At 40.2% G+C, this 27,275-nt stretch overlaps 2 protein-coding genes across 2 annotated transcripts; one reads left to right on the forward strand and one right to left on the reverse strand.

Annotated features, from left to right (window-relative positions):
* Nucleotides 1–627: 627 nt before the first annotated feature.
* LIMS2 (LIM zinc finger domain containing 2) lies at nucleotides 628–16,164 on the reverse strand (the record flags this gene model as incomplete). Its single annotated transcript, XM_082003443.1, has 9 exons — nucleotides 16,005–16,164; nucleotides 15,114–15,180; nucleotides 14,693–14,813; nucleotides 4,975–5,124; nucleotides 3,954–4,104; nucleotides 2,760–2,852; nucleotides 1,830–1,878; nucleotides 1,568–1,643; nucleotides 628–775 (listed from the first exon to the last, which is right to left on the reverse strand). Exons 1-9 carry the CDS (start codon nucleotides 16,158–16,160, stop codon nucleotides 628–630), a joined length of 1,011 nt encoding a protein of 336 aa, XP_081859569.1. The 5' UTR covers nucleotides 16,161–16,164.
* GPR17 (G protein-coupled receptor 17) lies at nucleotides 11,191–12,516 on the forward strand (the record flags this gene model as incomplete). Its single annotated transcript, XM_082003780.1, has 1 exon — nucleotides 11,191–12,516. The coding sequence occupies exon 1, from the start codon at nucleotides 11,482–11,484 to the stop codon at nucleotides 12,514–12,516; it is 1,035 nt and encodes a 344-aa protein (XP_081859906.1). The 5' UTR covers nucleotides 11,191–11,481.
* Nucleotides 16,165–27,275: the final 11,111 nt, after the last annotated feature.

The raw sequence follows: 27,275 nt of genomic DNA on the forward strand, positions 1-27,275 counted from the left end.
AAGGGGGCAGTGCAGACACCGTAACTATTGGTTCCTGGGCTTTCCCAGTAAACTTGCCAACCAGAGGACTGTACAGCTGTACGGCATCCATATGTGCTCAGTAGGAATCTTGAGAAAGACAAGAACATTCTGCATGTAGCAAAGAGTGACAGCTTTCAAAATACTTGCCTACGTATTAAAAAATTAAAAACGTCTTCACCCAGGGTAAGAAAAGAAATTTTTATACTTTAACTGAAAAAGATCAAATCACACATTTCTTCCACCCCTACACTCAACCACTGTTTCCAAATTCCTCAGACTATAGAGGAATGGAGAGAGAACTACAATTCAACTGAGGAAGGAAAGACTGCGTACAATTCCACAAAGGCACAATAAGTTGTTATTAGCAAATTAATAACCAGCCTGTAAACTGCTCAAGCAGAAACCATATTCCTCTTTCTGCCAGTGTTAATAGACTATTGCTTGAGAAAAGGGATAGTCAAGATGCAAGCTACATTACCAGAAGCAGGGGAAGGTACTACTTATCTTCGGTTTTGTTTGTTCTTAGTAATTGCCTCTATAATCACCAGCTGCTGTGAGCAGCAGCTTATGACTGTAAGAGTGCAGTCAGTAGACTGACAGACCTGTTTAAGTAGAGTTTAAATCCAGAGCTTTGGGATGTGCCTTCTTGGATGCCAGCTCTGACAATTTCTTCAGGCGTTTCTTCAGCTCCAGAGGGAATTTCTCATAGCACTTCTTGCATACAGGCTTCATGTCAAACTCCACAAACTTATTCCTTTAACACAAAGAACAGCGGGCTATTAAAATGTTATTTGCAAATGATATGCTTCATGAAATCAAGTCTCCATGCATCTACGTAAATGCTGCTGTTTGTATTCTGCTGCATGTATAAAACAACTCACTTCCTTGTCTGGTCACGTAAGTACAGAGATTGGGTTCTTATCAGGGAACGGGGGTCTATAGTATTGCTAAATAAAGAGCAAGATTTTGCTATGTATTTGTATGTAACAGTCTAGAATAATAATGCTGTTATCATAGAATAGAAGTGTCACTTCAAAGGTCCTCTTTGTGATCAGTTAGAGCTCCTTCAGATACAAGGGGCCAATCCAGGGTTTGAACCCGAGAAAGGAAAAATATAGGATTGCTTTGTCTTCTGTCCCTCTTCTACATATTCGAGGTAACTAGCATAACATTTTCTTTCAAAACAATCTATGCAATTGCAAATATTGTCATTGGGGGAAGCATCCAGACTAAGGAGACATGGAGGCTGCAGGTATTTCAGGACAGGCAGTTACTCAACATTTAGAGCCTTCCCTATGTACTGCTGAAGGAGTTCTCCTCTTACCCAACCTTTTTACAGAATAGATTAATGAAGAAAAATAAATTAGAGAGGATGGTGAGTCCCAGCTCCCTTTGAGTTCTGAAAGCAGGGGAACTATAAGAACCTGCTCCCACAGAGAAAAGGTATATTGCCCTCAGAGAGACACTGGCTCATAGCTCCCCCAAGCTGGTACCTTGCCTTAGGGACAAATGTCTCATATGGTCCAAAATACAAACACTGACTTACTTCAGTGTAAGCTTGATGTTGCAGGTGGAGCAGGAGAAGCAATTCACACACCAGGCCTTGTTAAGAGCTGATACCACTGCAAAAGCAAAAGCACAAAATAAGAGGAAACTGCCGGATTGTTTAAATTCAAATTTGTATCCAAATTCAAATGAGGCCAGATGTGAAAAGAAACACTGGTGCCTTGCAACTGTGGGACTGCAACAGCTGCACTAACAAATGGAACAAGGACAGCAACCCAAAACAAGGAGAGAACAAATCTTACCATCTCCCTCTATCACGTGGCTGCAGTTGTAGCACACATCTCCGAAGAGCTGCATAGCAAAAGAAATAAGAACAGGAACTCATGTTACTGACTAATGCTCCCCAAATTACACAGCTGGTGTGAATATTAAATCCTAACAATCAAAGAATTCCCAGACTTTGCAATAGACCCCAAATATACCAATTTAATCCTTCTGAATAACTTCTCATACACTTGCCAAACAGTCTATGTTCCTTTGGATCTCATACCACTAAATACTACAAAACCTTTTTTGTTGCTGCCTCACACTCTACCACTGTTATGTGATCTTAAAGTCCTGTACATGTGGCAATTTGGAAAAAAGAGGATCAGTAGAGTATGATACTTACTGTAGACAAACATCTCCTGATGCTTAACTATAAACATCAAAATAAAACCTAGAGCTAGTTTCAAAACAGTAACACTTATCTCTTATGAGAGAGACTGATTTACCTGACAAAAGAAAATACCAAACTCATAGCTGTTCAGTAGAGTCATACAGAAAAAATAGGTTTTGATTGGCTTTTGAAACATACTTTTATTATGCTTTAGACAGCACAACATTCATCTTAGGCCATGGAAGCAAGTAATTATCAAAGAAGTCCACACAAATCGTTTTGGAGCAGAATTACAGAATTTTAATCACAACCCATGGTCAGTGTTTTTTTTGTTTTTTTCCAATGGCACAAAGAAAAATCAATATCCCCAAGACATTTCTGTTCTGTTCTCAGCATCACTTTTCACATCTACTACGAAAAACTATTTTTTGTGTTAAATATCACTAATTTCTTAATATTGCGTTGCCTCTACAAATTCAGATTATGCAAAATCTGCAGAGCTTTGCATACATAAAATGCAAAAAAGCTTTGGCCAGTCCGAGCAAGTACCCACAGTACAGATGGCAGAATTTACCTGGTTATAGTGAGTTTCACAATAAGCCAGTCCTTTTTTCTCATAGTGTCGGTGCCCCAAGAATGGCTTCTCACATTTGGCACAAACAAAATGCTGTAAAAGAAAAAAAGACATTCAGTGGTAGGCAAAGTGACTTTTCCATCACCAGGGAAAAACTTTGCATGGCTACAAACCATGGCTCAGTGCGAGACACTTAATCATAGAATGGTCTGGGTTGGAAGGGACCTTGAAGATCATCTAGTTCCAACCCCCTGCCAATGGGCAGGGACACCCTCCCCTAGACCAGGTTGCTCAAAGCCCTGTCCAACCTGGCTTGAACACTTCCAAAGATGAGGCATCCACAACTTCCCTGGGCAACCTGTTTCAGTGTCTTACCACCTTCACAGTAAAGAATTTCCACCTAATATCTCGTCTAAATCTATCCTTTCAGTTTAAAACTGTTACCCCCTAATGCTTTAATAAAAATCAGACAGGAAAATCTTTATGAAAGTAAAAGAAAAGTGGAAACATTTAGTCTACTATAGTAATTAAGAATTGTATTAAAGTTAGGTAGAAGACCTGCTGAAAGGGCAATCACCTTGTGTCTATACTGATATACTTGCGGACTGTTGTCTTGCTTGTTTCAGAGAAGAGAAACAGCAACATAAACACGGTTGGTATGAATGCACTTCAAATGAGCAGCAGCATCTTTCCCAGTTCAAGCCCTAGGAGGCTTAAATCACTAAAAACAGAAATCACTAAAAAACTTCAGGGCAAGCTGTAATGACTCAGCTGAAAGTTATAGAAGCAATTGAGCAGAAAAAGCTTAAAAAACAAGAATTGCACTGGCTCTGCCTGCATTACAAATTCTAATACTGTTATGAACCTCTTAACTGGGCTTGGAGAGCATATGTACATCATAGTGAATATGTAAATTTACTAGTAAGTAAATGCTTTTCAGTGAACCATATTCTGCAAGAAACTTTACTCAGGCATTTTTAAATTAAGGTTATTATTGTCGTGAAAGCATAGCTTGCTTAGGCAACCCTGACGACCCTGCTGTACTCATTCACTCACATAAGGAGAAGACAACCTGAAATATAAGCAATTGATTTTTATCTGAATTCATGTATTACAGGTCTACAGCTTCCAACTAGCACTACTCCTCTTCCAGAATGGCTCCCGAAGGAAGCTTTCGATTCAGAGATGCCTCACCTCAACATGCCATTGCTTTCCCAGAGCATTGACCACTCGTCCTTCAATGGGCCTGCGGCAGGCTCCACAGATGGGGATTCCCATTTTGTCGTGGCAGGGCAGGCAATACAGTTCTCCCTTCAGTTCCCGAGCCTCAGCAGTCAGCTCCTTCCTGAAAACAGAAACATGTCCCTGAGCTAAGAACACCAGGAGAAGCTCTTTAGCGCCAGAGATGAAGTTTTGGAAGACTAAACTTGGAAGTTAACATACTTTGACAACATTCATGCTACTAATGCAAAGTCATTAAGTTAAGCTAGTGAAATACAGTTATTGTCAACTCATCTTTCTAAAATTGCTTTTGTAGCGTGCCAGATGAGAACACAGGTGGAATACCATGTCTTTGACTAGATACTCTGGTAGAAACATGAGGTGCACTTACATGGAACAATGCAGTAACATGCAAAGTCTCAAGCTGTCTCTAAATGGGATAGCTCAGGTACAAGGACCATCCTAGTAATGCTCAGCACTGAGCCGTTTACGTTATTCTTCAGCACTGTTACCCACTCTAGGGCAGTACTGTGCTCCAATTATACTGCCTTCACAGTGAGTAATTCTGGTCAGACAGGTATCAGCATGGTAATGGACTGTGCCAGAAGACTGACACAGCTCACCAAGTCATCTTTTTTTTCTATCCAGGAATGCAAAGTTAAACTGTTTTGAATAGCCTGGCAACAGCTATCTTTGGACAACACTATTATTGTAATCTGCACACAGCCTTTCAGGTAAGTTCATTCCAAGGAACTATTTTCATTTTCAGTATAAAATAGTGTCATTCAAGTTTAGGATAAAAGAACATTGAATGGAAAAATAAAACTAAAGTTCCTGTAGGCTTTCCAAATTTATTTTGATTTCTCCTCACACAATTTCTGCTTATTCAACAATGTGAAGGCAGCAAAGTTTAGGCCTTGGAGAGGACTGCACTGCTGACTGTACTGTTTGTCTCTCTCCTTTTTTTGTCAGAGTTTAGAGTACGAGAACATACCCACAGTGGGTGCAGTTGAAGTGATCCGGATGGTAGGAATCATTCCTAAACATCAGAGGCTGCTCATCAATTATCAAGTGGCACTTCTGACAGATGTACTTGCCCAGTCCCTTAGCTTTTTCACGGTTATGGCATGGCCTGCACAGATGCCTGGTTGAATAAAGTAAACACAAGAAAATATTAAGAAATTTTTTCTCCTAAAACACCGTACAGTGCATGCTGTAGCATGTACTTTATACAACAGAAGTGTCTTCCGAGTTCAGACTAAACATAATTTAGTTTAGTATCCTGTCTTTCACACCAGATGCACAGAAAAGAATATGTGGGTAGAGCAGTCAGAGTTGTATTTCCTTAGAACACTCCTCCAGCATTCACTGATTTATATCCCAGGAGGGATATCACCCTGTCATTCTTCTAGGTATCCTTTCCAGTTCTTCTCCATCTTTTTTGAGAGGTGGGCAAGGAAAGTTGGCAACACCCTCTTTCTATTAGCAACTACGGGATCCAGCCATAACAGAAGCATTACAGCACTGGGAGGGAGTTGAGGAGAGGGAATAAAAAATATTAAACCAAAGCATGTTGCTTGAATGCCTTTACCTTGCTGGGTTTCTTAGTGTTCAATAGCTAGGGCAAACAAGAGACCACTGAATACTAGCTCTTCTGCCTACAAATTCCTTTTACTCCTAAATGAAAGAAAATAAAGCACTACGCAATTTTTCAATTTTGTGTGGTAAATGCAACTGTGTTCCTATCACATGTTCTAGAACACATTACAAGTACTGTCCTGAACAGGTAGATAAGCCAAATTTCTGGTAGAAAAGCCTAGGCAAAGGCATAAAAAATTTCCGTAAAGGCTGACGGAATCCACCAGTTTCATCCCAATATTTAGGAGCTATAAAAAGAAGCTGTTCAGTTTACTTGCCTATTACCTAGCCCTCTAGCTGCAATGCTGCAGCCTGGTAAGAATTTATGATAAAATGAAAATGACAGAAGAATGACTTCTGTGGGTTTCTTTGTCACACACCAGACAAGCCTGCTTGCTTCCTTTCACTGTATCACTGTGTGAAACACTCACTGAGATTTACAGGTCATTCTCAGAAGGCACCAGACAAAAGGAAAAGTTCAAATGGAAAGGGTAGATTTATGGCTCAAGTAGTGGGTTCTTTGCAGGGGCCCCTTCCCAAATTCTGCTGTGATGAATCACTTACCCTTAGATCTGTAAAATGGGGATAAGAATACAACACAGATGTTGTTGTGAGACCTCAAACATTTATGACCCTCAGCTGGCAGGCGCCTGTCTAAGTGCTAAGTATCATTATTATTCTCTCCAAATCTGAGTCCTCCTGTCAGCAAGTGTCTCTCTACAGGACTGGAACCACTGTCTGCCCAGACAGAGTCCAGAAAAAGCAGACAGCACCCCATTATAAGGAAACATGCAGCTGTGCTCATCTCAGCATAAAGGCATCAATTTTATTCGGCACTGTCAAATGCAGAGTAATTATACGGGGCAGGACATAGGGACCCTGAAGCAAGTGTCCTGAAAGAGACCCCTCTCATTCAGCTGAATAAGATGCCTTCAGCCATTTGCACTGATAAACCATTATCAACCCCTCCCCACTCACAAACCCTCTCTGCTGTCCCATAGACCCTCCTCTATTGCAAGCAAAGGGAAGTGCTGGACAGGCTAAGCTGTTACCATAGCAGCCGCCCCTCTCCCTCTCCCCCTCCCCACTCCCACCATTATGGAATTATCCCATTCTGAAATGTCCTGTTGTGTCTATTAATACCAGACTTCCCCCAAACAATGCTTCTCTCCACCCTCCTAAAATAATCAGGGGACTCCAAGAAGTCTGTGTTCAGGGCCGGGAGTTCAGTAGCAGCCTTTAGTGAGCACCATGAACACTGGAATATTCATACAGTATATTCATATCTATAACAGCAGCAGCAACCCCAGTGCCAAGAGCTCAGCTGGGATGAAAACTGCTCTTCAAGTGCTGGGGTGTCCTTTCCCCTGCTCTGTTGTGTGACTCAGCTGATAATGCGCTATCAGAGCTAGAAAGACACTATATAGAGGGGCTCCCTCTCCACCCTCAGCAACGCTGCAACTGTGCTCTTTTTGGATCATCTTCTTGTTTTCACCGTTGCTGCTTCTATTCGGTTTGCTGGCATCAGAAGGAGTTCCTTGAGGTTTTCCCCAAAAGGATCCTATACTCCACCCATAGGACTGCACGGTAAAGAGGTAAGAGACAAACTTCTGTTAGCAGAATAATGAAGGAGCTTTCCTAACGGCATTAGTTTTAGCTGGTGTAGCGAGGTGGACAGACACACACACACAAGGGCGGATGAATATAATGGAAATGTTTGAAACTAAGAACAGGCAGCAGTTTTTGAACTTCAAAGAATAATTTCCTCACTCTTCTTTACAACACTACTCCAAAGTTTTCAAACTTCTGTACCTAATGTACATCCATTTGTGCCAGGAAAACTGACAGTTGTATGGTATCTCCCCTGCTCTCTGACACTGCTTTGATGCTCACAAGAAACAAGTATTTCAGCTGAAGGGTGGGAGGCTCAGCAGGGAGTGATTTTCAGGAGAATTATTTCAGTCAGAAGTGCACTATTTCTAATGAAGAGTACTTTCAGTGAAAGATAGGAGACATTCCCATTTGACAAGACACTACAACCATAATCATAAAAACCCACAAACTAGCATAATCCCAAACCAGAAACTGCTCTAGCTGAGAGCAAGAACAGGAATTTCTGATATCCAGTACAAACCCCAACATATAGTTCAAATTTATCCACAGTGGGCATTATAACAAAAGCTCCAAACTAGCCAGGTACCTAACTTACAATAAGCTAAATATTTCTTCTGCTGGTTAATTGTTTCATTAATGATAGAGAGAGCATCTGATGAAACAGTAATCAGGTTGTGTCTATACTGACAGCCTTGTGGATTGTTATCTTGCTTGTTTCTGAGGAGAAGAGAAAAAATACGGGCATAAAATACGGCCAGTGTGCATGCATTTCAAATGAGCAGTGACATTCCCATTACAGCTCAACCCTGGGAGGCCTGGGATAATGGCTCATTCCAGAATAGTGCTCTGTTTGGCAATATGTAAATCACTAAATATTCGCACAACACCAAGAGTGCAATCCGAGCGGAAATTATTGGACAATAAGCCAGACTCCTAAAGGAGTTTTCTGTCTGTGGAGTCAAAGCCTCTTGCGCCATACAGCTTAGCACAAGCTACACCTTCTAGGTCATTTGTGAAGGTTTCTAGTTTGCTCTTAGCATTCATACAGGCTAGCACAACAAGCTTTCTAGGACTTTGAGTGCTTTTTTGTAAGCATGACAAACCAAAAAGAAAGAAAAAAAAAATTAAACACATTTATTTTAAATCGATAGGATAAGAACAGGCAAAATAGAAGTGAAACTGTACATAAAAGCAAAGGGTTTTCCACACTGTCTACAGAACACACTGCCAAAGAACTATTACTTAAAAAGTTGTAGCATTTTGTTTAAAACTTATCAATTCTAAAAATAAGCTTAGCAATTAATTCTAGTGACATACCAGCTTTTTTCCTAACCTACTCAAGTGCTACACCACAGTTTTCACATCAACAATCAGAATTGTAAAAAAAAAACCCAACAAAACACCAAAAAATCCCTCTTGATTAAAATGCCCTTCCAATCTAAAACCTAAGCAAAATTAGAAAGAGGCCCACTTCCCTCTTCTATGAGTTCTGACCAGGCAATGAAAAATACCTCCCTTCACCTTGCTCTAAAAAGTAAATTAAGTAACAGCAGCTCTTCTATGAAGGCACTCACTCAAAAAGACTGAATCTATTTCAATTTTATCATTAGTTCTAAGCCTCTCCCTTCCTAACACTGACATACTGGGCTTCTAGATAGCTCGGATATTCTCCTCTCTACTCCACCCCACAGTATTTTGCAGTGACAGCATGTCCAGACAGAAATCAATGGCAGACGCAACGCTGCCATCAGTGAGGACAAAACTCCCAACTTTCAAGTCTTGGCTATTCCAAGACTGACACTGACACTCAGCCGAATCTGAATCCCAAAGATCCTCTTTAGCAAATCAGCTCAAAGAGAATCAGTTCAATGTATCATGCTGCTAAAGCCCTAGTATTTAGCTTGTGAACAGGGAAAAGGTGCCCAGAAAATCTTACCACTTTTTGCTGATGCATTAGACAACTCTTGCTTCTGCCTTTTCAGCTGGTACAAGCCAGGATTTACTGCTTTCTCAGCGGTGTCACAACCATGTACAGATTAACGCTTAGCCATCAGACCACCCGATAGCTGACAGGTGTATATATAAAGACCCCCTGATAACATTTTTCACAGATGAAAAGCGTATTTAAACAAAGTGCCTGACACAAAAAAGGCTACACAGCCACAACCTATCATCAGGTGATAGGTACCATTGTAAATTAACAGCCAGTAAAAAGACATGGTCTCATTGTATTTCTCTTTTGTATGCAATAGAAAAATATATATTTAAACCAAGTCCATCCAGGAAGGACAAGTATTTGAGCATTCAACATTACTGTCACATACAGACTTCAAAATCTTGTGTTCAAAAATACTTGCAGGCTTTACTTTGTAAGGGGCAAATAAACACTAGGAACAAAAATTGCAGGATCCTCTGCAAACCCAGGGAATTCACACAGAAAACTGCAACAGGGAATTTTCCTTTTGTATATGAAAGCAGGATTTCACATGTACTTTTATAGATAAAATGTCCCTTGGAAAAAAGGGCTGTACAGTCTTCCTTGCACATGTACTTCTAGTAATTCCAGGATAAGAATGTGTTGCCATCTCTAGGACTACAACAAAGCATGCAGCTGGCAGTAGGCAGTGAGTACCCATACACCCAAACCTAGTCTTTTTTGTGCCATAAACATGCAGGGTACCTAGGCAATGCAAGGAGTAAGAAGGCCCCTCTGTGGCAATATGAAGAAATTTCAGTTTCTGAATTTCATTCTGTCTCCCTTCTGTTGACTTTTGCCTCTTCAACTGTGAACTAGCTAGTGCAGTTTTCTGTAACCTGGAAGTGACAGCAGCCAAACAAAAGATGGTAATTACCTTGGAATTTTCTTCACATTTTCCAATATTTTGGTCTGTTCTTAATCCCATTTCAGTTTCTTGAGTAGCCACCAATATTTTTAGACATCTGAATAATCAGTTCTGTTGGGAAGCTGGATGCACTGCATAATGCCTTGGTTCAACTGCCTAATGGTGTAAGATTTCAGCATGCAGCATAGCTTCTGCCTGAGACTAAAAATTTTAGCTAACAATGTCAGCAATTGTCTTAAAATTCTACCCTCAGTAGAGGAAAATGGATGTATTTAAAGATGTATTGAATATTATAGAGAAATGGTCAATCAGTACAAAATGCAATGGTAAGCACAATGGAGTTACTCCTGTATATACTGTAACACCTCTCAGGAATCCGAGAAACAAAGACAATGCCTGCACTTCCCTATCACCTATACACACAGAGGAGAAACGTATGAAAAACCATGGGTAGGCACCCAGAAAATCTTACCACTTTTTGTTGATGCTGTTCAGGACCCTGCAAACAACAGAGACTGGTAAGGCTAAGCTCAGTTTTCCTAAGCTGCTACTAGGAAAAGGCCCTGGATAAGCTACAGTAGAGTTCAGGCTTTTGAGAGAGAAAGAGAGAGTTATGCTTGGAGAAGAAGAAAGCTGCAGGGAAGGATAACACTTTGACAAGTAACTGACAGCGTAAGCATTACTAATAATCTTTTATGAGTCAATTCAGTGCTTTTTGCTGTTCAAATGAGATGTTACTACCCATCTGAAAAGTTTCCTCCTATATTGGAATTAGACGCATTTGCCTTAAATACAGGACTTTAGACTAAAATAATTCTCAAAGACTTTCAGGAACCCTGTCGGTTTTTTAATAACAGCAATACCTGTCCTGTCTTCCACCTCTTCTAGGAACAAGACAGATATTCTAAACCAGGTCACCTTCCAACAGATACCTGTGCTCAGAAAAGCTAACTTCGTAGGAGCTCTTCAGTCCTGAATCAGGCTTTCAAATTAAACATAGCAAATACTTTCTAGCTAGACATACAGAACCCACTTCCACTCTTCCATTAACCAGACACATAAGCACTTCACTACTCTGTTATTCAACTGGTCTCAGCACAGGTTGGAGACAAGCTCATGATCAGCTAACTAGCTCTTCATAATGGTTCCTTCAACAGGAACTAGTGGTCTGGAAAACCTAGCTGAGCAGGAGGTATTGAGAATTTTTATATAAGGGTTTAAACTCAGACTGACCTGTTGTATTAAATACCAACATAGCAAAGAAGAGACATCACTGGTTTCCATGCGTGGGTTTTTTGGGTGGGTTTTGGTTTTTTTTTTTCTTCTTCACAAAATCAGGCTCTTTTGTAATATACTGTCTCAATTCTTTCAGGTTTGTTTTTTTTAGTTCAAAACTGTGGTGAAAAATGAATGGCCCAGCAGATCCCTCAAGCCTATTCTTCAGTTGCTCAAATCAATCAAATTTCTCTTCGGAAACATCAGAGCAATGTGGCAAAGAGACACACCTCGAGAACATCCTTTTTGCCACTTTCTACTTCCTGGACTTCATCCTGGCTTTTGTCGGCAATGCTCTGGCTCTTTGGCTCTTCATCCGGGACCAAAAGTCAGGCACACCTGCCAACATTTTCCTGATGCATCTTGCTGTGGCTGACCTGTCCTTCGTCCTGGTACTTCCCACCCGGCTGGTGTACCATTTTTCTGGTAACCACTGGCCATTTGGTGAGATTCCATGCAGACTCACGGGCTTCCTTTTTTACCTCAACATGTACGCCAGTATCTACTTTCTCATGTGTATCAGCATTGACCGTTTCTTAGCCATTGTGCACCCTGTGAAGTCCATCAAGCTCCGCAGATCCCTTTATGCCCATTTGGCCTGTGCCTTTCTATGGGTTATAGTTGGGGTTGCAATGGCACCTCTGCTGCTCAGTGTGCAGACAGTCGAGATGGAAAACACAACCGTCTGCCTGCAGCTCTACAGAGAAAAGGCATCACACCATGCCCTTGTGTCCTTAGCAGTAGCGTTCACCTTCCCATTTGTTACTACAGTGACTTGCTACCTATTAATCATCCGAAGCCTGAAGAGTGGGAATAGAGTTGAGAAACACCTGAAGGAAAAAGCTATCAAAATGATAATCATGGTCCTCATGATCTTTCTGATTTGCTTTGTACCTTATCACGTCAACCGCTACATTTATATTCTCCATTACAATGGGACCAAAACTTCCTGTGAAACGCAGCGGATTCTAGCCCTCAGTAACCGCATTACTTCCTGCCTCACGAGTCTAAATGGTGCCTTTGACCCAGTCATGTATTTTTTTGTAGCTGAGAAATTCCGTGAGGCTTTGTGCAATCTGTTTTGTGTTAAAAAGACTGTAATGTTGCCTCAAACATACGAGGGTAAGACAAATGAAAGCTCACTAAGTGCTAAATCTGAACTGTGAACTCTTGTCACTGCTTCGACTTAAGAACGCTCTATTCCACCAAAATCGGCTGACAGCACAAATACGCAGCAAGATAGTCCACCCAGAGTCAAACATCCTGAGGAGGGAAGCTCCATTGTTTTTATGGTACTGCAATTAGCAAGAACACCTCTGACAACAGAGATCACATGCTCTTGTCTTACTGAAACTGCAAACAGAAGTACAGTTCTACTGATCTCCAAGTTGTGAAACCAAGGGCTGAACACTTAGGAATAGGGAAGGGAGCAAAGAGGCTATTTAAATGGACATCTAAAATAAAACCAAACACACACCAAAAAAGCCCCACAACTTAATTCCCAAAGCAGTCAGTAACAACTCTTCCCTGCACAATGCATACAGCCTACTTTTAAAATTTTATATTGTGCCAGTAGTAAAGCTCCGCTGCTGAGATAGACTGGAAAGACAGCACGCTTACACATCTTGTTCAAGTCCCCAAATTCAAAGCATAAATAAATAAATACATAGTAGACCAAAAATTGGTTCTAAATGGCGGCAAGAAAAAAAGACCAAAATGCTGCAATGCACCCAACCCGGACTGGAATTAAGATAGGACTTAGGATTTTTTTACTTCTTCCCAGCATTCAGAGATGGAGATGAGCACTAAACTTCACACTACCTTTTCTATCTGCCCTCTGCAATTGTCTCAAAGCTGCAGACAGAGGTTGGACAACATTTACTATGCTGTCTCTTTTACGTAATTCTCTGCAAAACATCAGATATCCTGATAAACCTCAAACTAAAGAATGGAAAAACGCTCCGTAGCAATACCATATTCATCCTCACTACATACAGAATCATAAACATATGAACGCAAATGGCAAAAGTGAAGAAAAAGTAAGCATATGAAGAAGTGAAGTCTACTTTGTCCAGAAGAGATTCCTATCTTTGAAGTGATTCACAATTATTTTTTGTGACTTATCTAGCAAGACTATTCCTTCACTACAGATAAAATAGTGATTATCTTAACTATCCTCACTGATACAAATTGCATCCAGTGGAATACGTCTGGAAATGACAGGCAGACTGGGGAAGACCAGGTACGATGAGAAGTGGGAAAAAGAGCCCAAGAGTTTTCAATAATATTTAGTAGGAGATCACTTCTATGATATGGGGATAAATATTACAGGAAATCACATGACAGGTGAATGATATCTTTTATGTGCAGATACATACACATGCACATCCCTTTTCTATGCTTTGGGAATGAGCTCCTTACCATTTTAGACTTGGTCTACAAATTATGAAATCAAACACCCTTTATCTTGCCTGAACTGCTTCAATCCTGACTACTTTCCCAAAACACCCTAGGTTCTATCACAACAGCCCATTCTAACAAGCTTAGGTGTCAAAAGAAAATCAATTATGCTGAATTCCAAAAACTAAGGCACAGAAGTTGGACACATGATGGAAGAGAAGAGGGAGTTGAGAGGACTCCCTGCTGGACAGGATACAAGTATGTAACCTTTCCTTCTCTTCTTCGGCATTTAGTTAGTGAGAATATAAACTCTAGGAAACTACTAGCCTTTGCCCAAGACTTATGAAAGTCTGAAATTAACTATGAATTGTCCATCTGCTAACTGCTGGATTGTTTTATTTTCTTATCATGGTATGCTTTTGTACAAGTTCCCTTTTATGTTTTTATTTCTTACTTCTTAATTAAATGCATTAATCAACATTTAGGACTCATTTTTATATTTCTGTATATAAAATGAATTATTTCCAAAGACCAGGAGAATCGCATGGTGAACAGGCTTTGCTGAAATCCTCATGTTATTCTCTTGGCCTTCTGCTGTATCTTGATTTCCTGCTCAGCAGCTTACTTCACAAATAGCCTACTCAGGATGACATAATCCCTTTTTCTCAGTTGCCATTCAATCTTTTGCCTGAAATCCCTATCTTTTCCAGAACTCATCCACTAGCTACTAAAATTTGAGTTTCTGCTTTCTACATGTTTCATTGGATGAAGAACACTGTCCTTCATTCCATTTCCCATCTCCTATTAGGCTATTTCTTAAAGCTTCTTCTGTACCTTTTCAAGGTTCACCTCTCAGCGTACAACCAACTGACCACTCTCAAAATCTCACTACTGTATCAATAACATACTGATAAAACTTTCAGAGCTCCTTCTCTATCTTACCTGCCAGCATTCTTCACAAAACCCAGGTCAGCAAGTGCTACATCGCAGAGCTCACAGCGGAAGCATTCTGGGTGCCAGTTGTTATTCATTGCCTTGATAACACGCCCAATAATGAACTCGCCTGCAAAAGGCAAGCAACACCTTGAGATGCATGCAGAAGACAGTCCTATCAAAAGTCTACTGCCCTTCATAATCCTTCCACTTTAATTCCACAAAAATTATTACAGTCTAACTTTGAAAAAAACCCCGATTATTATCACAACCAGAATACCCCAAATCATGCTTTGTTTCCCTCCAGAGCTCCTGCTCCCTAAAATGACCTCAACAATCCCAGCCCAGGGCTGGATGTCACTGCAATGGTGTGAGGTTTGCACAGCCCTATAGCTGTTACTCCATGACGTTGATATGCACTACATCTTACCACACTCCCCGCAGCAAGGAGCAAACAGCATCTGAAAGTCATGCTCGCAGTACTTTCGACCTTCAAACTGTGAACAAAACAAGAGAGAAGGACCCCTCATGAATAACTTAACTCCTTACATCCTCATAGTTCAGCAGGATTTTCCATTAAAATGACCAATTAGTCAAGGTCAATCATCTTCCAGTTCTAGCCCCGCCTCACCTGTTTTTAAACAACTCATTAGGGTTTTTCTTAAAGAAATATCCAGATATGGCTTCAGTCTCATGGTGAATTTGCAGAGCCAACAGTTAAATTAATAGCAATGCTGCTACAAGACAGTAAAAATCTTTAAGTGTTCAAAGCCCTTTTCCTATAGTTGGCTTTAATTTCATTTTTGTTTTAGTTTTTTTACTCATGTAATTTGGAACTACTCCTCCTACATGAGGCTAAAACTCACGGCAAATGCAGAATGTTTAAAATAATGTGTTACCCAAAACATGTGCTTGCACATATACTGTAAAAATAGTTCAACCTCATTTTTAAATGGGTTCACCAATTTCAGTTGCCCAATTGGAAAAGTTTGGTGCAAAATGCCTAAAAATAAAGACAAAAATGCAGTAATGTCTAATGAAATATTAAGAAACATCTTATATTTTCTTTTTGAAATGCCTCTTACCCAAAGAGCAAGCACACAGTTTTTGTGGTTATTGATGTATAGGAAGGAGTATGTGAGAAGGAAAAAAATGTAATTTAAGTCAGAAGCCCCTCAAAAAAATAGCAACAAAGGTTTAGGGCTAAGAAATTAAACATGCAAGAAAGGCAGAAATTCATATTTCTGTCAGAATTTTCACCTGATTCCTTGCATTTCAGTGGAGCTATTTCTCTTCTCTTATACACAGTATGAGACCTCACCTCATAAAAAAGTCCATCTGGGAACTGACGAAAACACTGAGCACAGACAAAGCAGTTTTCATGATACAGCTCCCCATTGCTGTTCACAATCCTCTCTGCAGGGTCAAATCGAGTCTGGCAGCGTTCACATACCGCATTTGCGAGAGCATCAGACATATTACTGGAATAGAGACAAGAGTAAGAACATGAGCGATGTCACAGCCAATCACATGAGTATAATCATATCATCCCAGTTTTTCCAACACCTGTGAATACAACATTTCCACTGCTTTAAACTGCTTTACCTGGGGGGGGGAGGGAAAAAAAAGACCAATGAGTCAATTCAGCACTGACATCAGTTAGAAATATCGTTCTTACAACCCACATGTGGCAGAATGAGCTCATGAAGTAGACTTACCTATTGCATGCTTTTGGCAGCTTCACCAGTCTTTCACCCCAATATGTCATCCTGCTAATAGCTCATACCAAATATCCACAATTTTAAATAAATCAGTAGTCCGGCAAGCAGCAAACACAATGATCTTGGCTTCTTGGGATTTCTGGTCTCAGGATGTGCACCTCCAAGTATTTTCTGATGTGTAATAAACACTGATATCCCACTGCAGTCTCCCCTTCACTGTAGGAACTAGCAGGGCATTTCCCCCTCTACCCAGCAGCTTATATGCACAAGATTCATTGGAAAATAATTGCATACAGTGTCTCTGTCTTCCTGACTAATTAGCTGAAACTGTCAGTGTTAAAACGGTACGGGAAGAGAGAATTCTCCCTGGCTGGCTTGGCAAATTCATCAGCTTCATTTCCTCAAAAAGTGAGGCTGAAAAACCCCCAAAGACATACTCACAAATCATGTAAAGGAAGTTTCCTCTGTCTCCCCTAAAATGCAGAACGACCCTAACCGCTTTAACAAAATTTTCATGCTTGCCATCGTGGTAATCTAAGTTGTCTACATACTAAGAGAATGTAGTTTTAAAATAGTTTATCACATGTCCAAGCAGGGAGGGAAAAATTATAAGGAAAAAAGTCTCAAGTTTCTTGTGGCAAAGCAATCTTTCTTTTAACCACCAGACTATCCAATAATACAAAAATTCAATATTGCTACACTTTTAGATATAGAAAAACTATTTTATGCCTTCTGAGCACCTTCTGAATTCTATGATTGGAAAGATAGCAGTTTTATAGGTGGGAGTATAAAGAATTTCCAGCATGTTAAAAATCTCCGAAATATTTGTGTACTAGTTTTCCTGAAGCACATAACATATGTGCAAAATGAAAGATGGCTTGATTTAAAAGGGGTTTTTTTCTTTCTTCTTATATTCAAATCTACTCTGAACTGAATTTCCATCATTAGTGTTATTCTACAAGCTGACATGCTACTTTCCACACCTCTTCATAGAGAACAGGAATTCAATAGGCATGTTCCAGTAGCAGAAGATTCTCCTCCTTCTGGTCAGAGACACTCCTATAAAAACACGCCACCATTTGTATTCTAGGGCTTTGTGCTCCGAGCATGACTAGAACGAACGGGCAGCAGTGCAGGCAGCAGTGCAGGCAGCAGTGCAGGCAGCAGTGCAGGCAGCAGCCTCATACTCCTGAGACAACAAAACCAGCCCTGTGCTTCAGCTGGCTCAGCGGAGCCAAACGTACCACATCTGCAGCCTGTACAAATAGCCTACGCTGTGACCTGGAGTGACCGATGGGTAAAGATATACTTTCTTTTTGCCACTGCAATTCCAAGTGTGGCAAAGACCAAGGGAGCTGGTAATAACTTCAAGAATGGACTACTGATTTAGTAGAAATTTGTTACAACTTGTTTCCTTATTGCAGTACGAAGGAGCTTTAAAAAACAGACATGGACTGGAATTACAGACAAGCAGGAAATCCTGTAATTTCATAAACTAGAGGTCATAGGTTAAAGAAATATTTTTATCCTGACAAAGTACCAAAGGAATAGGTCAACACAAAACATCAGTGTTTGCAGCAAAGCTAAGAGACCTAATCGACTTAATTTTCCATTGCCACTCATTCACTTACATCATGCAAACGTGTACCAGGACTTGAAAATATAATCTCCCCATCAAGTATTTTTTCCCTCTTGAAAAATTTGATGCCTGAATTCCAGGACTTGAGCTAGCCAACAGCCACGGTTAGGAAAGCCTCACGTTAACATCAGTGAAAAAGCTCCTCTGGGTTACAGAAGAAAACCGGGCAAAACAGCATTCCAGCAAGTACGTTTCCTACACAACAGCAAGTATTACACCCTACACACTAACAACAAAGCATGATCTAAGGTTGTGTTTGTTGGGTTTTTTGCTTTATAAACATGAAATCCAACATTTTAAAAATCCTGTTGGATTTTTTTTCTTTCTTCAAATGGACTTTAACAGCACTCTAGGGAAGGAACAGTACCCATCACTGCCACTACCAACTTCCTGCTGGCTGAACTCTGCAAGAACAGAGCTTACACCTGGACAACGGCAGTACGCAGCAATTACAGCCTGCAATCTCCCCAGGCACGCTCCTGTATGAAACAGTGCAAGTTCACACCAAACATTACTGAACATACTTAACCCAGCAGAGATTCTGACGGAAGTCCCATGGCTGTGTTGGTGAGAAAGACAGCGAAGACGTAGGGACCTACTCATAAGACTTTCAGGAGCCTCGAGTCTGAAACCGGCATTTGAGGGTTGTCAAGACAGAGTAACCCCAGAGTAAACCCTAACTTCTAAACAATGTAAAATCTATTGGTAAATTGAAATTCCGAGCAAGAGTCAAATGCACTATTGTTCTGTGTTCTCATGGTCTTCCTTCATCCTGAAGTACAAGTTCGGATTTAATTTTTAACTCTCAAAAATTTACTTTATCTCATTCATTCGCAAAAGCAAGAGAATATAGAGAGTCCCAAGAGTTTATTTACCTTTCTGCTGATGCATGATGATGCAAAAGGTCCAACTCCTAGCTATGGAATTTTGCTGAAGATATTCCAATACTGTTTCAGCAACAGAATACAATACGCAGTGAAAAATCACTAATGATTTTGCAAAACAGCATAGAACAATCACTTCAAAGAATTGCAAATGGAAAACATTTAAAAATTTTCAAAATGTTTGAGCTAGAAGAGCTTGGTTGATGCTGACAAGATTTCCGTAAAGGCTTAAGAAAGATGACTGTGATACAGTCTGAGCTGTCCAAGAAACGCCACAATGCAAATGAGCTAATGATTGTGACTTGCTACTCATCCATGAGAGAAACTATTAGTCCAGGAAAAAATAAAATAGAAGAACCTGTACACAAAATAACATAGTCCTCTGCCTCAACTGTAACCCAGTTAAAATTTGTTGGGGAGAGCCGTACAAGAGACAACTAAATCACACATCAGCTCCTGACCAGTGTGTCTCCTGTAACCAGCAGCTGTGGCTTTCTGATAATCATAGCTTGAGTTTTTCCTCTCTGGACTCTTTTCATTCATGACTTTGCATCCGTTTTTACTTCAGACATTTTATTCTTTCACACTCAAGCTAAAATTTCCAACTTTGGCATTGCCCTAAAGGTGTAACTTTGCATCTATTCAAAAGTTTTACTTTCACGTATGCCATAGTTTCTTAATCTCCGTCAACTACACACCCCTGTGTGCCCCCTTCCTTGTGCAAACCCAAGCATTTATTCAACCAGCTCAAGGTTAAAATTAACCAAGGCTGGAAGGGGGAGGGAAGACAGTTTAATTCAGAGCAGTTTTATGATTCAGTTTACTACACTGCTGCAAAAAACACTTCTGCCAGCAGCATGGGGAGAGGAAGAGCAACGCCAAAACCATCCTTTTGATGGTGGTGCCAAGAGTGACCACGAATGTTTGACTTGCTGTGTCAATCGTAAGATATTTAGATCCGAATCTTTCCTGCAAAGGACAGTCGCCAATATGTACTGCTTCTTGTATTCTGTTCACTCGCTGATTTTTTGCAATTTGGTAAAATACAGAATCTTCCTCTGTTTTAACAATAAGCTGGTGACACAAAGACAGGAAAGGCTATTAAAAGATGACCTGCTCAACATCCTGAAGTTACCCTGTCCTGTGCAAACCCAAAAAATACCAGTGCTCAAACAATGCTTTTTCCAATCTTTCGCCATTATGTGCCGTATCTTTAACAAATCATCTTTGTCAAAGTACCTAATTTACAGATATTAGTTCTTTACCAGTATAATTAGGTGTGGGTTTCTCATGCTTTGACTTCTCAGAACTATTTACTATGAAGTATCAGCACTGCTCTCAAATTGGGGGAAAAAAAAAAAAGAAGGAAAAAAAAAGAAAAATTCCTGCTTTTTAAGAAGTGGGAGTTAATTGGGAGACCCATTCTGTGCCACTGGTACAGGTGCTATAGAAAGATTTGAAAGCATTTTACCTTTTTATATCACTGAAACCAATATGGATCTATCTTCTAAAAATAGTAGTTTCATATATATTTGGGCTAGCATATGTCATGTTTTTACATCATGTTCTCATACAGATTCAGGAAATTGGGCCTGTATTACTACAGGGGAAAAAAAAAAGGTTGGACTTTAATACCAAGGAAGCTGGCTAAAATGCTACAGCTTCTATAACTGTTACCTCCTTTTTTAAACATTGTCCACAGGGATCTAGCACTGGTGAGTAGGTTGAGGGGAAAAAAACCCCCAAATCTAATACTTGCATTGCTAAGAGAGTACAACAGAAGCTCCAGCCTTTACATTAGTAGAATTCAGTATCTTAAACATGGATGCAAGACAGTATGAACCAGACAACTAGACAACCAGGAGAACGGATTAAGAGTCCCAAACTCTATCAGGCCCAAGAATGGAACTGCAGGCGCAAGGAGCGCTTCTGTCAGAAAAGTCTGGTCCAAAAAAAAATCAGTTTTCTTTAATTGGTCTTGAGAGCTTTTTTGTTTTAGTGTCAAAGAGAGTTCTTTTTCATCACAATGCTGAATGAATTACTTTAATACAGAGATGACCAAAAACCTTACAGGTACTACAAAAAGAAAGGAAGACAGTATTTCAAGATACAAGAGCCCAGGACATTGTCCAAACCTCAGCAGACAGGCACTGTACCTACCTATGTTAGGGAATCCTAGAAAGGTATTCTCCGCTCATTACGGTCTACCAGTAGAAACTAGTGTATACAGAAGATATCACAACATGGTAACATTTACATAGTCATTCCTAGCATGTGTACATACACAGATGCCTAAGATAGTGAAAAGTCAAAAAACTGGAAAGCTATCACCATTTGTGTACATCATGGATGCCAGTAGCTAAGATAAAAATCAGAGCACTCCAGGAGAGGGGCTTCTTCCCACCCCCATAGCATGTTGAGGATTTGTGGCTTTAAGTCCTTAATGTTGACAAGACAAAAAAAAAAATATTTGCCAGGACAATACGAGACTTTATGATTAATTTCGCAGATAATGACTAACATAAAGAAAAAAGAAAGAGGAAGGGTAGCAGTTCATCAACTTCTGCTGAAAAACAGCCAACTGCCTTTACCATTAAAATTAAAATCTCTTCACTGCAATTGACTTTTATCTGTACAACTTTCCCAAATGGATTCAACTTCTTTAAAGTTATTGTTAAACTTGTCATAAAATGTTGGAGGCAAAAAATATTCCCGTTTGTTCAACGTATGATTTGTTGTGCATTTGATAAAACTATGTGCATAGCTTAACATTTTCAGCATTTCTCCTTCTGCGGGCATTGAATTTTCAGTTCATTCCCTATTTAAATATTTTTTCAGCTGGCTAAATAAGAAATGAATAGCATTTCTCCCAGCATATCTTCCTCAACCATGCAGCTCCCAATGTCTCAATGAAATAAACACTTTCTATTCTTGTTTACTACACAGGGATAACCAAAATTAAGAAAAACATACAAATGCAACTTATGGTCACAATATGAAAAAAAAAAAAAATCTTTATAGCTCCTCATTCTCTCCTCGGCCTACCAGCAACAGCAATTTGCTATTAGTAGAAGCCAGGGGTTTGAAAAAAAATTCCACTCCTTCACACATTTCAGCCGAGAACAGAATACAATGTCTATACGGCTGGCGTGCAGGGGAAGCCACAATCAGGTAGACCTCAGGCCAGCAGCAGCAATGAGAGAAAAAAATCCTATGCCACGGGCACTTGGTAGTCCCTCTCAATGCAATGCATTACTTGTTTCCAGTAAACCATGACCAGCTTCTTAAAATGACACACAGTTAGCCCAGGGAAACATCAACGTAAAGAAATGTACAGGTTTTAAAAAAAAAAAGGAAAACCACCCTTTTATTATTAAGCATGCACCACTTCACCCACAATGTCTATTTGATAAATAACTTCTTACACACATTTAGTCTTCCTCTTCTTCACTTCCATTATCTCAAAGGAGCTAAAATATGTTTGTTTAGCAGCACTGAGAAGACAGATCATTCCCAAATGCGTTCATCAATTATCATCAACTAGCAGCAATACTACTTTTGGATTACTCTCATTTGCCTGAAGAAAGGACATAAACTACCAGGACCTATCAGAGAGGAGAAGCAAAAATTATCAGTAGCTCAAAAACTATGGATAAAATACAAATAATTCAGGAAACAAAATTCCCAAGCAGAATAAATCTTTAGCACTGTCATCTGCTGAGTAAAACCAAAATATGTGGCTTTATGCTTACTTTGCTTCAAGAATTATGATGTGAAAAAATGTATTCGATTTACCTATCTAGACATTTCCCCCCTAAATCACTCTGCCAGCTGCAAAACTTATTTCTTCTGAACCCGCTTAGCTTTATTAAAAATCCTGCCAGCATATAGTTAATACGCAAGCATGGTCTGCCTCGCTCCGTACACGTGTCACCACAGCAATACATACACAGCCTCTCTCCTTCAACACGGCTCCGTATCAGCCCCTGAGCATTCTCCTACCCAGCACCATATCCCCGTACCCGGCTTCCTCCTAGACTTACTAAGGTGCCCAAGTCCGACGCAGTACGTTTAGAGCACCATTACTGTCAGCATTGCTATGCCAGTGCTGCCCAGATCATGTCCTCTAGCAGCCTCACACAGCACACTTAAGAGCATGGGTTTAAAAAGAGAGATCTCGCACAGATAAGCATTTTCCAAACACCACGCTCCAGCTCCTAAAATCTAGCCGACATGGAAGGCAAACGAGAACTAACCTTGTTCTCCTGCAAAACCATGCTGGGGCCGAGTTGTGTGTGGTTGTTGGTTTTGTGCTGTTTGTGTGCTGGTTTTGTCGGTTTGCTTGTTCTGCTTTGCTTACATGCGCAGCTTTTGCTTTACCTGTTAAACTGACTTTATCTCAACCCATGAGTTTTCTCAGTTTTCCCCTCCCGATTCTCTCCCCCATCCCACCAGGGGAGAGTGAGCGAGTGGCTGCGTGGTGCTGGGTTGCCGGCTGGGGTTAAACCACAACAATATGCTGTTCAGAAAAGAGCATTCTTTCTGCATAGAGGATTAAGTACATCTACTTAATAAACAGTTTTAAGCTCTAATTTAAAGAAACAAGATCAAGGCTTGAAAAATCTCCATTGTGTTTACAAACTCAGAAAAAAATTATTAAAAATAATAATTGGAGATCACGGGAGAAAATATTGTGCCTTCACCTTCTTTCTGGAAGACTCTTAGAGGCTACAGTGAAACACAGTTAAATAGCTGAAAGCAAACTACATTTTAACAATGTGAGATGACTATGTCTGAGCATTTATCTCCTCATCCTTCCTATCTTCAGTTCAGACTGCGGTTTGTGCTCCATTGCTGCTATTTCAATGCCTTTTTTTTTTTTTTTTCCCCTCTCACAAGGTCCCTTCTCACTATTCCTGAACAGCATCCTCTCCACTCAATGGCATCACCATTTCTTTCACTACCTTCTTACTCCCCTCCTCACTAAATTCTCATACATTCACACCCACAACTTTGTGTGGGAAAAATTGAAAATTTACCAACTAATAGCTATAGGCTAAAAGGAAAATATTGGGAAAAGTAGGGTTCTAGTGAGGGATCCACAGTTCAAACTGAGAAGCCAAACCAATTGCTCAATTACAGGCGAGCATCAGGTCTATCTCCTGCTAAGAAAAGACTGAAATTCAAAACTTCTGCTAGAAAAAAAATCTCCTCTCCTGCATGCTCACTGCTCTCCCCAGTGACACAGACTTCAGATCCCATATTGCTGCTGCAGCTCACAGTTCTCCCAAAATGCAAGAACCTAAGTTTTATTTAATACCTGTTAATTTCTCTCCTGCCCAAAATTAACTGCAATGAAAAAGTAAAGTAATATTTTAATCTGAAGCACAGGAAAAGTAATGATCAAGCAATGGCATTTTCTGGGCAGATTTAAGAAGCGTTGGTTGACATGTTCTCAATGATCTCAAGAAGCAGCTACACTCAAAGCTGCAGTTTCTGCTGGAGTTATTTACAAAAACTAAAATCAACAAGCTTGCTATTAACAGTATAGGTGAAGAAATGGACTACTGAGCCCTAAAAATCAAGGAACAGTAGAATTTTATCAACATTTGGAAAAATTACTGCTTTTCACCATTTCTTTATTCCCACAGTACTTTACCATTAATACCACCAGCACTAACGGTTCTGAACAGTCTAGTAGGGCTTCGAAACGGGAAAGGTTCTCCATTGTTGCTTTCCTGTTATTGTTAAAAACTGAAAGCTTTCTCATCAGGAAAGTCCTTTCCTTCGTAATCTACTTGGAAATGAAAATAAACAGACTTCATCCCCTCTGGCTGTGTGCAGACAATTCCCGCTTTAGATAAAAAAGCCCAATCACCAAAAACGAACATCTATGAAACCCTGGAAAATGCTTCAACACCACCATTCCCTTCATCTCAGAGACATACCCACGTATCCCAGCTGCTGTATCTGTCCTGTTGCTCAGGGAAGACCCTGTGCCACTTAGCCGATCCTGCCGGCGTTGATAAAGCTTGGAGGATGCCAGCCCCCGAAGTCTCAGGCCAGCCATGGCACCCAATGCCACTGTGAAGGGGAACGCCGAGAGACAACTGGAGCGAACACTAGCAACACTGATACTCAGTGAGTCACCTTCCTTTTGGGAGTTGCCTTTACATTTTAGAAGAGCTAAAGCAGGATGCACAGACCCCTGCTCGAGCATTGTTTCTTGCGATTCGTCTGCCATTCTGCTACAGTCTCAAAGATCAGACAACCTCTTTCCTGTATTGCATTAGTAGTTACCTATTTAAGCCAACATACGAGGAGTCTACACCAGCAACTCCTTCTGTGTTAGACTTGCATAATGTATCTGTGTGAATTTCATAAGTGAGATTAAGAAGAAAAACCCTGAGTCTTCACGTAATTAATCCACTTAAGACTTTCTGACCAAAGCAACAGAGAAATACAGAAAAGCAAAATAGATTACTAGATCTCCTGACAACAAACACTGTAGTTTACTGCACATCAGTATCTGACCCTGGCATCTCTAAGGTGGTCCCCTGCATCCCGCGATGCCTTAAGGATACTGCAAACAACAGAACTGTTCCTTCCATTTGGATAAAGCATAGTCCAAGAAACAAAACCACAAAGACTTTTATTCTCCGGACACACTCCAGCCGGCAGAAGCGGCATACAGTGGAGGGTCAAGAAGCAGAGAGAAGGAACATACTTGGCATTCCAGCCTCCGGAGCTCTCTGCTGGGAACTGAACACGGCCTTCAAACAGGAGTTCGCCCTTTCTACCGCTCCCCCTCTTCACCCACCCCTGCAAGAGAGACAGAGGATCACAGAGCACAAATGGCTCAGCTCACTGTAGGGGGGTAGAAAGAGAGAATTTGAGAATACTGAAGTCAGTTTTTAAGAGAACAAAGGGAAGAGTGGAGCATGGGAACATCTGAGTCAGTGTCATTTGATCAGCATCACCATGAAAAACATCGAGTCATTACCAACGATTTATTTTTTAGTAAATGATTAAAAAAAATAAGCATTTTTGTAGCATGAGAGTGAAATATATTCCATGACTACATCCTGGCAAGCTATAGAGGGGAAAAAAAATGAGAGAAGTGATGACTTCATAAGTACTAAATGAGTATTAACCAGCAGAGATCCCTTCTGTCCTTTAAAGGGAAACAGAAGGGTTTACCAGGACCCAGCAGAACAGGCACAAATAAAGAACATCATACTTTCAAAAGCAGAAATCAGTAACCTCAGAATCTACCGTTCACTCCACCTTTCGTTGGGACTTTCAGGCTTCTGACCTCTGACAGCCATCTGCCACTATCGTTTCTTTCAGATTGCATGTGTGCTTTATCCGTTTCTTCTTTATGATATAAATGGAACAGAAGAAGAAAAATGTCCTCCATACTGGGTGTTTTTACTTACCTTTTAAATTTTAGAGCAATAAACCACTTTTAAAATGCAATATTAAATCACCTTTTTACTTTTAGCACAAAGCAAAATATTAAATCACCGCAACATTAACCTCCTATAATCTTAAGCAATCCAGCTAAAAAAATCTCCTTCTCTCTCAAAAAACCCAACCTTTTAGCCTTCTGACTCATACAACGTGATTTTATTGTTTTTTAAACTGCTCTTCCATAGAAGAGTATGACTGTTCTTCAAAAGGGAAGATGAGGGAATTGAAGGAAAAAACATCAAAACAATAACCACTCTGTCTTCCCATCCCTCAACACAAGCTCACTCACACTCGCTCCCCTCTTGCTGCCTTGCACGTAAAGAGTGAAAAGGCGTGATTTTTGTTTTCCTTTCTTTCTTGACAGATCGTTTTTAAGAGACAGGGTCGATGCCAAAATCTTACAGCTGGTTACTTTCTGGGCCAAAGCAGAGAAGAAAGCAGCTAGACTTCTTTTAGGCATTGACAAGTTGTTCTCCCCAGAAAAGCACCTCTATGTCCCCCAAACAGACTACTAAGGACCTTCCGATAAGTTAAAGTTTATCTAGAAAGCCTCAGAGAGCAGATTTAGATGGAAAGATAATAAGATGAAAACCACATTTTTCAACCCAGAAGAGTGGAAATGGCTGCTTATAGCTCAAAGAGATGAGACATCTCTTAGTTTGATGCAGGTACTTTCTAGTCAGTGCTAAAAACCTTTCTTAATATTATCGACCTTTATACTCCCTCCTCCTCCTTCAAGCCATTTTACCTGCAATTGCTTCATAAAATGGAGCACATGCACAGCAGCAGCTCTCTGCTGAATTAAAAAGCATCTAGTCAAATGCTAGCCTAATTGAAAATAATATACTCTTATTTCTTACCTCAACTGGATTAGG

Source organism: Phaethon aethereus, assembly GCF_964289735.1.
Source record: "Phaethon aethereus genome assembly, chromosome: 9".
NCBI classification, from domain to species: Eukaryota; Metazoa; Chordata; class Aves; order Phaethontiformes; family Phaethontidae; genus Phaethon; species Phaethon aethereus.